This window comes from Arctopsyche grandis, chromosome 5 (genome assembly GCF_051622035.1).
Source record: "Arctopsyche grandis isolate Sample6627 chromosome 5, ASM5162203v2, whole genome shotgun sequence".
In the NCBI taxonomy this organism is placed as follows: domain Eukaryota; kingdom Metazoa; phylum Arthropoda; class Insecta; order Trichoptera; family Hydropsychidae; genus Arctopsyche; species Arctopsyche grandis.
This window is the reverse complement of record NC_135359.1, coordinates 16,811,376-16,826,188: the sequence shown is the minus strand read 5'-3', so window position 1 is coordinate 16,826,188 and position 14,813 is coordinate 16,811,376. Positions and strand designations below refer to the sequence as shown.

At 36.5% G+C, this 14,813-nt stretch overlaps 1 protein-coding gene across 2 annotated transcripts in view; it reads right to left on the bottom strand.

The window, feature by feature from the left end:
- Positions 1-14,813, bottom strand: part of LOC143912252 (uncharacterized) — a 210,007-nt gene that overhangs the window by 28,299 nt on the left and 166,895 nt on the right. For both annotated transcript variants that reach the window (XM_077431526.1, XM_077431527.1), the window contains one exon: positions 1,473-1,520. In XM_077431526.1, coding sequence (XP_077287652.1) covers positions 1,473-1,520 — 48 coding nt within the window. The remainder of the gene's footprint in view (positions 1-1,472; positions 1,521-14,813) is intronic.

Genomic DNA, 14,813 nt, shown 5'->3' with positions numbered 1-14,813 from the left:
GCTCATTAAGATTTTGATATTATAAAAGTACACATATATAATTTATGTATGTACATAATCGTAAGGGAAGGTTATGCGAAAATATGGCGAGCGATAAAACAAGTCTGCGAATATGTTTGGGAAGAGTCTGAGTGTGTCGGCGACTGGAAAGCGCTTTATTTGTGTTTATGTTCTCTGTTTATTGAATATCGCACACGCGAGCTTTCGGAAGCTTATGCACGTGGAAGCTCGCGTTTCGACTATGATTTATCTTCACTTTCGTTTGGATGGTGCGAGCGAACGATTAAAGCCCTTATGAAGCACAGCCCAAGGGTCAGTTTTACCCCGACGAAGTACAGTGGTCCGTGTTTGGTTAACGCTTTACCGAAATGTTATTTCATTAAACGGGAGGTTTTTGCAAATAAAACGTGGGGGGTGTGATTAATCTTTGTCAAAACGCGGCGTCGGATTTTAGCCCACCCTACTTTCCTCTCCACCCACGTCCCCGCCCCATGTTTTATTTTGATAAAAAAAGCTCTTTAAGGCAGTGTCAAAGGTGCATCCTGGGTTATATTATGGATATACAGACTACACGTGTCAAAAATCGAACGATGTACCTTTACTTTATCATGGATATGTACGTAAGTATATATTACAATTCAAATATTTTTCTCGTTCGTTTGTGAATATACTGGTTTGTTCATAGACGAACTAATTTGGCCAGTTATAGTGTACACAAAATAATAAATTGACAAACAATCTATTAGGCATAGTATTATCAATCGTTCGTCCCATCCTCTATGTATTGTTACGTATAGGGTGCACCTTGATCTAATTTGAATAAATATATGACTCGTATATGGAAAGAACAAAACAATAAAAACGATAAGATAAAATAAATTGATAAAAGATAAACATTGACATCATCAGATTCTCTATATAAACCAAAGTGCGAGAGTAAGAAATCAGTCAAGTCAGAACATCAGATCACGTCAGTACAGTGAAAGCGAAATCTCGTAATAGTAAAAAGTTATACGCGTCTCTCAAGTTCATCGTTCCAATATTAAGTCCGACTGTATTTAGTACATATACACATATATTATATGTACATATGTATATGCTTACCCTGGGTTGAAATATTTTTAATATTAGCGGATACGGGAATTGCAGCAAAGTTGTAATGTGGTTTCGATAGGATTTCCGATTTTAAATACTTGGCGTTTCGACAGCTAAAAGTTTCATGCGACACCTGGTAGGAACCAATAGTTAATGTACGAACAAACTAGTATGTTCATGAACGAACCAGAGTGAACACTGTAACATATATGTACATACTTCTATTGGTGATGGAAGATCATTAAAAATAATACAGCTTACCATCGCACTGGCGATGTAATCGCTATTTAAATTTCAACACAATAAAGGAGGTTTGTAAAAATATGGGTATTGATTCTTAGAATCCGAATCATTAGCTATAGTAAATAATAACTTACATTTTGAAAATCAGACGAAATGTCACTGTTGTGTCGTCTTGAACGTGCCTGTAATAAAAAAAGAAAATAATATAACCATTGTTCTATAACGAATGATACAGAAAAAGCTCTTATTAATTAATTTCGAAGACGATAAGGCTTTTACACTCTTAACTGATGTTGGCTAAACAAGGACTTTTCATTCACCATGGAAAGTAAAGGCCAAAAATAGACGAACGAGATTATTCGAGGGGCGAAATTGGGGGCTGAAAGGTGTTATTTACAATTCAATTAGAATTAATTAATATAATTAGTGTCAGAATCTCTCGACGTCGCCGTGAATAATGGTCAAGCGAAAAGTTATATTTTTATGTTTAAATAAATATAACAAGTTACTGAAACTTCTGAAAGTATTTCTAATTTACATATATGTATATACATATGTCATATATGTATACATATGTATAACCTAGCACTGAGGAGAAAGAGTTGAAAATCAACGAGTTCTGAGTGTCTCGAATGGAAATACGAAGTCGTCTGGATTAGCTCGAATTGTTACCACTTTACTGGAGAGACGCTTCTTTCGTAGAAGTGGATATAAAACATTGCCCTCTTCCCGGGTATAATCTGATATTGCCTGGACGAAGAGCAGCAATGAAAGAGCGCAGACCGAAAGTAAAGTTTCCTCGCTTTATATTTGCGATTTTAGCAGCGAGACTGAAACAGAATAGAGTTAGTGATTAAACGGAAAATTCTAAAGCGCTTCCTCCTTTGTGTGAACGAATTTTATTTTGCTTTTTTGCACTCGAAAGTAGCGCGTAGTCTCGTCCGCGTCGAATTTGAAACGAAGCCCGAACACTTTACGAGACAATTTACACGGTTTGAATTATTTTCGCGAATGCAACTTTCGAAACGAAGAAAAGCGACACGGCGCGGCGTGCTTTTACGAGCATTTTTCCAGAGTAAAACGTCCGGAAAACTCAAACTTTTATTTCTCAAGATACTCATAAAAACAATTGCAAAGTGATGCATTTTATTTGATTAAAAAACTTATCAGTATATTCCTAAGATGTATACGTACATTGATTGTTTTTTTATTTGAGTAATAAATAAGCGATTACGTTTTATGCAAAACATAATTAAAAACAATTTATAAAATTGATATTGAAAAGGGAAATGTTAACTAAAATGCTAGACAAGAGAAGGAAGGGGAAAATGAATATTTCATTTCAAACAGACCGAAACAATAAACCGAAGTCCGGGATATGAACTGAAGTCGAATAAAGGCGATAAAAGAAAAAACCGGAATGGAAAAAAGAAACATTCAAGACGAGGAGGAAAGTTTCTCGTGCGGCGAGCAACATCGACATAGAAACGGGAAAAAGAAGCGAAAAGATGGACGCGCGGAGCGAAGGGGAGGGTGAGATGCACGGGGAACCAGATCTGGAGCAGGAGAAAAGTGGAGGCAAAATAAGGAAGGGAAAGCTTAACTTTGCGCGCCGAAACCGGCGGATATTACGCGAGACAATGAGTAGGAAAATTTCACTCCGAACTCGTCGGAAAAATCGTTTTTCTCTTTTGGGATTCGCGCCGCGGCAGCGCCGTTCAAACAGTCGGAAAATGTCGAAAATTATTGGATTTCTTCTTAGACGCGCCATTTTTACGCTCGACCCTTAACCCCTCCACATACTTACATACATAAGCATCGACCTACATATATGTATGTATAATATATTAGACAATTGTAAGATTGGACGACAGGTATTGGATTTACATATTGACAATGCAATTTTTCTTCAATCAATATGTAAAAAAATAAACCATTAAAAATCTAGCTGTTGTGACGTTAACACGTTTAGAATATTCATCAATGATGGTCGGTAAAATGTAATGTAATATATTGCATTTGATTTCAATTGAATAGTACTCGATAAAATTAAACATAGAGGGCATTAAAAATAAATGTATTACATACATAAGTTGCCTTTAATAGATATTTTATTTCAATTGAATATTTACACTCGCTTTTACGAATGTACTAATACAGATAAAATACAATAATACAATTAATACAAGCATTTTTATAGAATGCGAATTCATACAAACATCATTCACGGTGACATACATATATGGGTAATTTTTGCAGCATTTTATTTTATAGAGAGAATTTTTGCAGCATTTTATTATTGAGGCGAACCTCAAGATGCTAAGTAACTAAGAACTAAGATTTGCAAGAGAGAGTTTCTATGAAAATCAGAAAAATTGGCAAACTCTGAAATAAACCATCGACCTGGAGTCACAAACCAAGATCTGGCCAACAGCTACTAGTAGGAATCGAACCGTGACCATTCCGCTCAAAAGCATAATATGCTAACCACTAGTCCACGCTGTTGGTTATACTACTTATTAATTTAGGTGTGTCACAAATCAATGGTGCGTCTTATCCCTACTTGTTAGTCAACTAAATTGATAAGCGAGGTATGTACATAACACTGGGTTGGGCAAAGTCCGGCACTCCTGTCATTGACAAGCGAGGTACATAACAGTATATAGAATGGAATTTTCATTTTCACTTTAAAAACGCTGTCATTTTCATCAGGTATCTACCTGGTGTGTACCATAATATAATATGTGTAGGAATTGAATGGAAACTGCGATGTTTAGCGGTCGTACGTGTCTAGTCTACTTCGAAGTTTACGGGTTTGAATTTCGTATCGAATGGTCTTTCTATTACGTGATGTTGACCCGACTCGGATAAGTGTACAACGGATATTTTATAGTTGCAATATCCTTTAGCAGGATATTGGATCTATACACGATACATAATCGAAATATTAATAAAATAAAACATACGAATTATCCTACATATGTGAGATATGTATTTGAAAATATGTAGACTGTTGGATAATATTTCATTACAAATCTTACATGTATCAAATTCGATTTATTTTTGTCGGTTAATTAACGTTGAATTTCTATCCATAGTCTTTCGGATCATATTTCAGTTTCCGCTGTCCGTGTCCAACACCTTTTTCTATTTTAAGTTACACGTAGTTAGGACAAGATTATGGTAATTTCCTGATTGGATCTAGTATCTATTCATACCTATATATAAGCAATCATAATGTAGCCTGCGCTCATAATTATTTTAATAATTGGATGTGATGTATGAATGGAATTTTTATCTTCTCTCTTCCAATTGAGCCTCGAAAGGATCTTTTGTATTCGCCGCTGGTTCTTATATATTTGTGATGGCTGTAGATAGAATACAATATTTTGTTATTTGAATTAAACTTAAATAAGTAAATAATGCAAACTACACATGAACCACTCCAGACGATTTATAAGGGCTTAATTGTTATAAATTTTCACTGCAGTTTATTTGTTTTTATACTTTTTCGTTAAAAACATACATACATTATTTATTAAATTGTATGCCAAGCAGTTTTTATTCAAATCCACAAGTAAAATCGGTTAAGTCGAATGTGCACATTTTAAAAAAATTGGTTCATTTTTCAAAAAACACTTCATATTTCAATTAATACTTTTGCATCAACAAAAGCTGAGGATTTAATTTAGATATGAATAGTTATTATGTTGGCCCTTAAGCCGGTTCCACATATAATCTTATGTATTGTACACATCATACATACATATATGGATATAAATATTTAGATATAATCTGTATATTGAGATTTTCATTAACTAGCACCGTTGAAAGCGAATAGAGTACTACTTCCGCTAAATAATAAGGGTCTCCCGAGCACCCCCTCGTAAAGCACCCCCTACACACTCGTCATACTGCCGTTAAAATATAATTCAATTTGGCACTTGTTGTTTTCTTGAGCGGCAGCCGGAGAAGGCAAACGGAATTGTCCGCAGTAATAATAACAACAAAGAAAACTTCAACTTGAACTAGACCCCCCCCCCGTTCACCCCCAGCAACCATTCGCCGGAATCCAGCCGGGTCCGGAAAAGTTAAAGTCTTGTTAAGCCCATCGGCTCCGGTTGAAACATTCTTCCCAAATAAATATTCATATTTATGTTTTTGGCTTCTTGCTCTGCGTTGCATTAATGCGCGCCTGTTAAATATTGTAATTTCCGCCTTTGATACCTCCAGAAGAAAACACCCACCCCGCCGGAAACGAGAGGTAGAGACACTGAAGAGATTATTTAAATTAACCATAAATTACGAGCGAAAGCTGACGGATTATACAAAAAGCTCGCGTAAGCTTTTCAACAGCGATCGTTGCGTTGACAATCGGGCGATAGGCACATCTCGCGGAAAGAGGGCCGCAACTCGCGCATAAAGAGGGACTTAATTCTTATTTCTTAAGAATTGGTAATGGGCGTGGAAATTCAACAAGCGATTGAACCTAATCCCAATTAAAGCATCTGAATTAAGTTCAACAATACTGACATTTTTCCCGTTGAATTTGGCGCAAATAAATAAATCTTTTCGCGTATTTATTTATCTTTTCACATTTTTATTACGAAATATATCTGTATGATTCTCAGAATGGTTTACGTTTGAGTGAGGAATAAGCACATGTATGAAAGGGTATATACTACATACATACATACATATTATATATAGAAATTCTGTTAAACGCACGATTTTTCGCTACGAAAAGCGGCGAATGTATGACGCAACAGCGAGAGCCGAGAGTTGAAAAGACATACAAGAAAAGAAAGTAAATTGAAAATGCGATAGAGTCTCACTTAAGTTAAAAAGTAGAGTTTTTAGAGTGATGTATGAAGGTTTAAGTAAAAGAGGCCACCGCGGAGAAGAGAACGACTTCGTTTTATTTTTCTTCACTCATATAAGTTTTTTACGCGAAGAAAATATATAAAAAATGCGAAGCTATTAAGATGAATCACTCTCCAGAAACGTTGTAAGTGGGAGTTGAGCGCGTAAAAAAGGATTTTTTTTAATGTGACAGGACGAAAGTGAAAATCAATGGGTACCGTCCGAATTGTAAGAAAATGTGTGAGAAATAAAAATAATATTTCACGTTTCTTTTTGATAGATACGTGTGTGCCTTCCAATTGATATTTCACCATATTTAAATTCATTTCTGTATATTAAAAATGGAAAAATAGAGTGCATAAAAACTGATTAGTACATAGAAAATTGTTCCATTTAAAATGACACTACGTATGTATATTTACAACGAAAAATTAAAGAAACATTTATTTCGTTGAATGCTACGAGAAATTCTCATTAAAAGTAATATTTAATATCAAGGGATTTATTAATATTTTTTTTTAGAAATCGCAGATGATGAAACGATAGATTAAACGCGAAATCATAATTAAAATGTCATTACATTTTTCGCTATTATGCCTCATTGTATTGCAGCTGGATTTCGTTCACTTTCACGCAACTTGAAATTAATTGATCAAATTCTATATGGAAGTTGCGAGCGGTTAAAGTACGTAACTCGAAACTCACGCCACAGGTATTTCAAGGGATTATATCTACTTAGAGGGAGAAGAAAGGCTTCTAAATTCGTTCTATACTTGAGCCGTAATCAGGGTTGACGCGCATGATCTCATTTGGACCGGTTAGGGCTTGCACCTCGTCGGCGAATTATTACAGATCATTTATCACGCTTGTAAAACGCATTTTCCAGCATGGTGAACCGTCGAGGAAAATCTAACTGGACGAAGACAAAGAAGCGCAGATTATCTATGGTTTTGATACAGCGAGTGGGAGGAAAACTCGGAACTGGATATCAGTAGGGGGGAGGGGGGGGGGGGGTGGAATTTTCCAAGTACAACAAAGTTCTTAAATAATACAAGCGCTTCAAAGGAATCACTTAAATGGAGCTGTTTATAATGTTGTATAAATAGACTTACATGAATACAAACCACATATGGAGTACTGAACCTTTTAAATTATATTATGTCATTATTACTCAACGTCGATAAAAGCTTTTTAGCTTGTTCTATTTATATACATGCATTGGTGGAGGGTGGGGAAATAAAGAGTTAATATAAAATATGTTTTCATCATTTATATGCTGACGTTTAATAAATTTTTACGTATCAAATATATACTTGTCGGTGTTGAATAATGAAATAAAAGTTGAAAGTTTAATTTCACTATATTTATCGAGAGTGAAACAAAAACCGGTAACAACTTTGCGTTAGTTCCCCGGAGAAATAAACTTTCGAAAATGTACAACTCGGCGCTCACTTTACAACAATGCGTTTATGGATTGTTAAAAAAAAGCACACCCTAGATTGTTTCCTCGGTGGCTTCCACAAAGTTTTTCCCCTTCAATTTTTTTTTTTATTATTTTATTTTAGTGCTTTCAAGTAAGCACGCCGGGAAATAAATATCGAAAAATGCGGAAAATCAGGGTGGGGAAGGAGTGCCGTGCCGGTCGAGATTTAAGCTCTCGGCCGCCTTTTATGTCCGTTCGGTCATTATTTGGATTTAAGCGTATAATCGTCGATAAAAGTTTGCTGAGCGATTCGCTAAATATTCAAAACGGCTCTGCTGCCTTATGTAGGTCGATTCAAATGATAGGGAAGTTGAAATACAGCGTATAAACAAACACAGTACGAATATTACACACGGAATACTAGATTAGTACACTTTCCTGTTAACATTTTAACATGGACACATTGCCAATAATACAATTTTGATATTTAAAAGTAAATAAAATCACGACAGTTTTGTAGCATGATCAATCGAGGGTGTGAGATTGAAATAAAAAGACGGATTGGCATGGCAAAAAGTTCAATGTCGAAAGTGATCGAAATTTAGAAAGATCGAGGTATCACCGGTTCTACGAAAATGCGCCTTGTCTGAGATTTAGTCTTCCTCGTATTTTTATACGGAGTAGAGACATGGACAGTGCGAGCTGAAGAAATGAACATAATAGATGCTTTTTAAATGCGGTGATTGAGATGGGTGCTTAGAAACCCCTAGATAGCGAGAATAACCAATGCAATGCTAAAGGTTGGCGATAGGCTATCATCCATCTGTCTTAGGCGTATCTCCAGGTCTTAGGGCATATCGCGAGACAAGACCAGGACAGCCTGGAAATTGGTTGTTCTGGGAAGTGTTGAGGGATGCAGAGGAAGAGAAAGATGATCTCCAATAAGATGGAGTGACCGGGTCAGGGTCGCTACTGGGAAAACTGTCGTTGAGTCAGTACGAGTTGAAGGATGTCGAAAGGACTGGAGGACCACGATGGGCCGAAATATGGAATTCGTAAGACGGGAAAGTCTCAAGACATTTGGAAATCCGGGTTATTAGCAATCTATGGAGTTAAAAAATATAGTACAAGAGGTTGGTAAAGGCAATTGCGTTTTTAGCAGTTCTTATGATTCATGTGAGATTTGCTCTATAGAACGATAGTATTGCTAATATTTATTGATTAATACTTAATAACCATTGGGCTCAATTTTATATTTTCCCAAGATGCCGTTATTGGATGCCGATACTTTACATATGTAAGTATATAAATTTATTTAAAAACAATATTCAAATGGTGATGACAAAGTGGGTAGGATGGTTGTTGCTAATTTGATGAGATACCAGAAAAATTGGCAAACTACGATCGATTTGTAGTCACAAATATCCAAGTCTGACCAAGAACATAAATGCAACCACCAAGCCATATTGCTGGCTATGCAGTATTCTAACCACTACTCCACGTTGCTGATTATATGTATATTTATGTATTAAAAAAGTGTCAGTACGGCTTTTATCTAATAATTTTGTCGACTTTAATATAAAGAGACATGCATAGTGAAAATGGTATAAAGAGACATGCATAGTGAAAAGTATTGTACGTTGGTGAATTCAAGTTGTATGAATTTTTTTTTTTTTTTTTTACTTTTAATAAGCAACTTAGTCCATAACGTCTTTCAAGGATATGTCCAACTTGTGCTGGAAATTTTCTCACGGACAATAAAACAGCTCACCAGTCAGCGACAGTGATACAAGTAGGTATGAACGCTAAGCTTTAAATTTTATTTTTTTATTTTTTACTTTAACTTTCTCTCTCTTTCTTGGTGTATATTGTACTTTTGTTACGCACTCCCCGCGCTCCGAGGGTTATTATGCGGGGTATAATAACAACCGAAAATGTCGTCGTGCACCGCAAAAAAAAAATACACCCGACAAGGGAAAAATAAAATATTTCCACGAGCCGCCCCCACTCCCAAGTCCAGGGTTTTCTTCCATCCAGGATGCGTGCGAAAAAGAGGAAACCGTTAAGAGTTACAAATGATACACGCGCTGTATACTAATGTAGCGTTCGCATTCTAATGTGTTAGGAGTACTTTGTCGTTAGTCGTCGGAGAACCGGAGGGCCGCAAAACGAGTATTGTTTATCCTGTGAGGGTACAGAAAAAAAAGAATAACACGGAAAAAATCCGGGAATCCATTGCTAGCGTACTACATACAATCCCCGCTTAAGTGATTGCTTTCCACGGTGGCTTTCTAAATATTAATGGTGAGCCGAGTGCATAATGCGAGTTTTATCGTTGCTTTCGCTCGTGCTAGGTGGCGTTTAAGAAAATCGCACACAACCCACATGTTATCTTCAACATTTCAAATTCTACAAATATTTAGTCATAGTCAGAAACATACCCGAGCGTTAGTTAGCACGCGTTTTAATCGCAACGTTGACGCGGTGCGGTGAGATATGCAAATTGCACAATTCCCGTCGTTGCATATGCAAGTGACAGGGGTTGGCCACATCGCGATAACCTACGTTAAAATTAATTAGCCATAGGTCAATTGCATTATTGCACTCCGGTAGCAGATCTAATTGAGAACGTCTTCACAGTCAAAGGACCCAGACACGGTCTCGATTCTAATGTCGAGACCGATCGATCAAATGTTGCCGGTTTCTCGAGTCTCGTGCGTACCGACTTGAAGCTTCGTTTGATGGTAAATTTGGAGTCTTGCGTTACAAATCCAATTTTGGGTCTACGAGAGTGAGGAGTGAGTGGTGCTAATGCGACGATCGAGTTTCGGATGAGAGTAGAAGCACGTCGTTACGACCGATACGCTAATTGTCACCTGCGAACATCAAATCATATTATGTTGGCGCAACTCGGATTGTTTGAATGATTGTTAATCACTCCAATGTCGTTTCCAATTCACGATCATACAAATACAGGCTTGATTCAATTTCAAATTTCTTGATTCAAAAGTGACAAATATCCACACTATGCATGAGCAAATATCCACACTATGCCGCGTCTCTTTCCACGATATACAATTCCAAGGGGAGAAAGAGAGATGGAGCATTGTTAACTGACAGCATGACACACGCACGCATTAGGCTATTATTATATACGATATTTAACCAGCAGCATATATCAATAGTTAGCATGCAATGGTTTTAATTGTGTGGTCATGGGTTCTATCCCGTATGCTGCTGTTTATGTGACTCCAAACGGTGCGGTGCAAGCGCTCGAAAATCACCAGACAGACTGAACGACAGATAAACTGGATGGCAGCTTTAAACGCAATTCTTGTCTTCTCGAATGATAGATTGCACATCAGATAACGAGTAACCTTTCGATGTGCACAGATGCAATTATTAAAATGTTAATTATTAAAATTGAGTTGGATCTTTCTGGCGAGTTTAATAATTCAAGATTCGATAAGTTCTGAGTTATTCTGTATATCCATTTCCGCTGTTTAGAAAATGCTGCAAAATTAGTCTATAGATGACTCTGTGGCTGTTAATCGTTTGACCATAGATGTCGTGTTGAATAAAATGGGTGTATAAATGTTAAAATAAATTTTAATATGTATAGCGTGCTACTCGTCGCTGTTAAGACGAAAGTGCTTGATTAATTGAATAAATAAAATGAAAATTGAAACTATTGTTATTGTACCGTATAAACTTATTAAGGTCCGTCTATATTATTCAGAACTGCATGTCAACAGCTCGGCACAACACACAACACGGAAAATACTTCTATTGAGCTGTACTGATATAAACGAAAGTTTTAATGAGTTTACAGCAAATGATAAAAACATTACTAATGATAAAATATTTTAAGTTGAATATATTAACCACGATTTACTCGAAGATATTACAAACAACCCTTTCCCGGTTTATTAAAATGCAATGTAGATATTTATGTATTAAAACTGCATATACATGTATGTATTATTAGTTGAGTAGGTACGATCTACATATGTATGTATGTATATATTTAGGCAAAGAATTTTTTAAAAATGAGATAATTTCATTAGTTTACTTACTGGTTATATTTAGTTATATTTGCGTATGTATGAACTTATGTAATGTGTTTTAAATAACCAAAACAATTTCAGATTGTATTCAAAATGCATTAGTGTCGACGTCACAACAGCAACGCGATGACGGCTCGCCAATTATGACAGTTTCGCTGCGTCTTAACATCAAAACGTCACAAGACACACAGCTTCGTACACTCATTGCATATTCATGTGGTAATACATTTTAATTAGGCAGTCCTGATATATTCGTCGCGTGTTGGGGAGGACGACCCGGGGGTGGGGGTTGTTTTCGTAATTAATTTGCAGGTTTCAATTACCTGTATGAAGGGTGGGAGCGAGGAGAATGGGAGGGTAGGAGTGTTGAGGGCTTGAATTTGAGTAACGTCGAGTCACGTAATACCTAAATTCTGAGCGCATAAAATACGCGCGATAAGTGGTGCGTGTGTGTGCGAATTGACGCGTACGTGAGCGAAATGCGACAGACGGTTTTGGAAGTGCTGGAAATCCGGCAAAGATTGAGTGTCATGTTCGATGAAATAAATAAAATAAAAAAGGAATACTAAAATGGAAGACAGAAGACGTATTTCGGGAATTCGACGTGAAAGATTACATTTTTTCTGTAGCCAATGCCTACGAATTTGTATGCATGAGAATTGAGCGAGTGACACGCTGAAAAATTCTGGAAATTATTTTGAAGGACATTTACGAGTATTTGGCTCACAGCGTTGCCTAAAGTCCTACATGTAAATGTAAAAAATAAAGTATGTAAAAATGTGAGCGAGTCGTGCTCGGCAAGCAAGAACGATATAATACAGTGAAATAACTCTTTAGAGTTTAATTTTAGCAGTTGAAGGTAGTGAGTGACATGGAAAAAGTTGTTAATATTTTTACTAACTATTTGGCATAATGAAGACAAATAGGAAACGAAATAGGTGTATAAAATAGGACACGGATAATGGATATGGTGGAGAGTGAAGAGATTGAAAAGGCAATGGGTGGGATACGTAAGTATGACGAAAAGTAGACAAAAAAGTGGTGGAATGGTACACGAGAGAATTTGAAAGGGTAAAAGGAAAACCACAAGGAAGATGAGTAGACGAAATTATTAAAATGTGTGGGGTGAGATGGTTGAGAGTTGCACAAAACAAAGACGAATGGAAGCGTGTTGGAAAAGACCTTCATCCAGAAGTGGTATATGTATAAAATAAACAAATAACCAAAATTGAGATAAATTAGAGATGTAATTGGCTGATTGAAGCATATGTATGTATGTACATATGTACTTTGGCCATCAAATTTTGTACAGAGTGAGTGAAGTATTGCATCTTAGATTAATCAAGACTAAACTTTACAGAGTTCCATTCATTAGAATTAGATACTACTCAACTGAGTGACCACTAACTTATTCCTACGTTCTAGCTCAAAGGTATTCATATGTACATTTAAGATACAAAGCTATATTAAAGCAATGAACTAGTCAATATTTTCTACATAATAAAATTAATTTCGATTCTTATGTTACTAACCCTTCTATGATCAAATTCAATAGACATTTGTGTCATTTAATTTGTAACTAGTTAAATTGTTGGGATGTCTATGATATTGAGTTTATCGAGGAAAGCTTGATCGTTACATTGACACACGATGTACGTGAATTGGTTATAGATGCGCTTCAATGAACGGAATATGTCAATTTATGGAGGACTTCGGTCAGCGAGACAACTAATAATTGACATGTGAAGCAAATGAATTGATTATAGACACGTTCTGATAAACGGAAGGTATTGATATGTCAGTGTGTGAAGGACTTTGGTCTTCGAGGCAACTAATACTGGAGCATTCGAAGCGGGTACCGAAACGTGTATGCCTCAGATTCAAACACGGCAACAGTTACATATTCAGACTAACCCTTTGTGTGACAAGTTTGGCAAATATACTCTCCAGCAATCAAGAGCAAACGCTCTCGGCGCTTAGAGCGCATTATTTCGGTACGACAATGTTCACGAATAAATACTGAACACCACACCGATGATATCAAAGGTATAATTAATGACCCACGTACAGATTAATTTTATAATATTTTCCTATAAGTAATTTCCTTACCTGGTAGAGTCTACGCCGTAGACCGTCGCTTTGAAATGTAGTTTATTCAATTCGTCAAATATATATGTATGTATGTGAATGAATTTTAATTAAACTCGGTTCGAATCTCTGTTGGTTAAACGTTGCGTAAAATCGAGTGTCACGATTTATCACAACGGTTCACAGTCATCTTTTGACCGGTCCAAAATGGGAAGCGAACGGGTCAGGACGATCAATTTGAGCAATTTAAAGTGTTGGTCGGTGTTCAATTGAGACGTCAAAATGTTAAATTGAAAACGAGAGCGACGGCCGTCAATCCCGGCTATATTTCCTCGACGGACGTCCATCACTATCTATAATCGAGATTAATTAAGTTATCATCGATCCTATCCAGTAATTAAATTCTTTAGATTTTCGTTACAACTATGTATGTACATGCATTTGTATGTGTTAATTTTGTAAACTTTATGATTATGCTTGACTCAATTAATTGTATAATATTATTTACGTTAATATTGTATAATGTAGAGCAATAGTAAAGCGAACCTAATATATAAAGATTGTATCAGCATACGTGGAGAAAGCGTCAGGAAATGGAGTTGAGCATTTTCCGAGTGGAAATCGGGTCATCCGCATCAATCACTCGTTTAAGAAGCCCCAATCCTCCCTTCTCTCACCCCTGTTCCGTTTCGAACCCATTTTCGGGTTTTTATTCCGGGTCTGACCGTCTCGAATTTGACTTTACAAGCAGATCGATCCATCCTCGTTTCGTCGGTTGTCACGACCGAATCGACGCGAGCGACTTTAAATAGAAAACAATAAGCCCGCGAGAGGATTCGCGGAAAAAAGTGAAAATTTTCGAAGGAAAATATTTTCGCAAGCGTGCGACAAGTGATGAGACAGCTATTGCCCTCCCATAAAAAGATGTTTTTCTCGTTTGAAACGTCACATTTTCTCGCCACCGCCAAAATTGATGCGAGCGTGACGTGTGCGATTGTGATATAAAATACGACCGATTTATGTATATGCGAAAA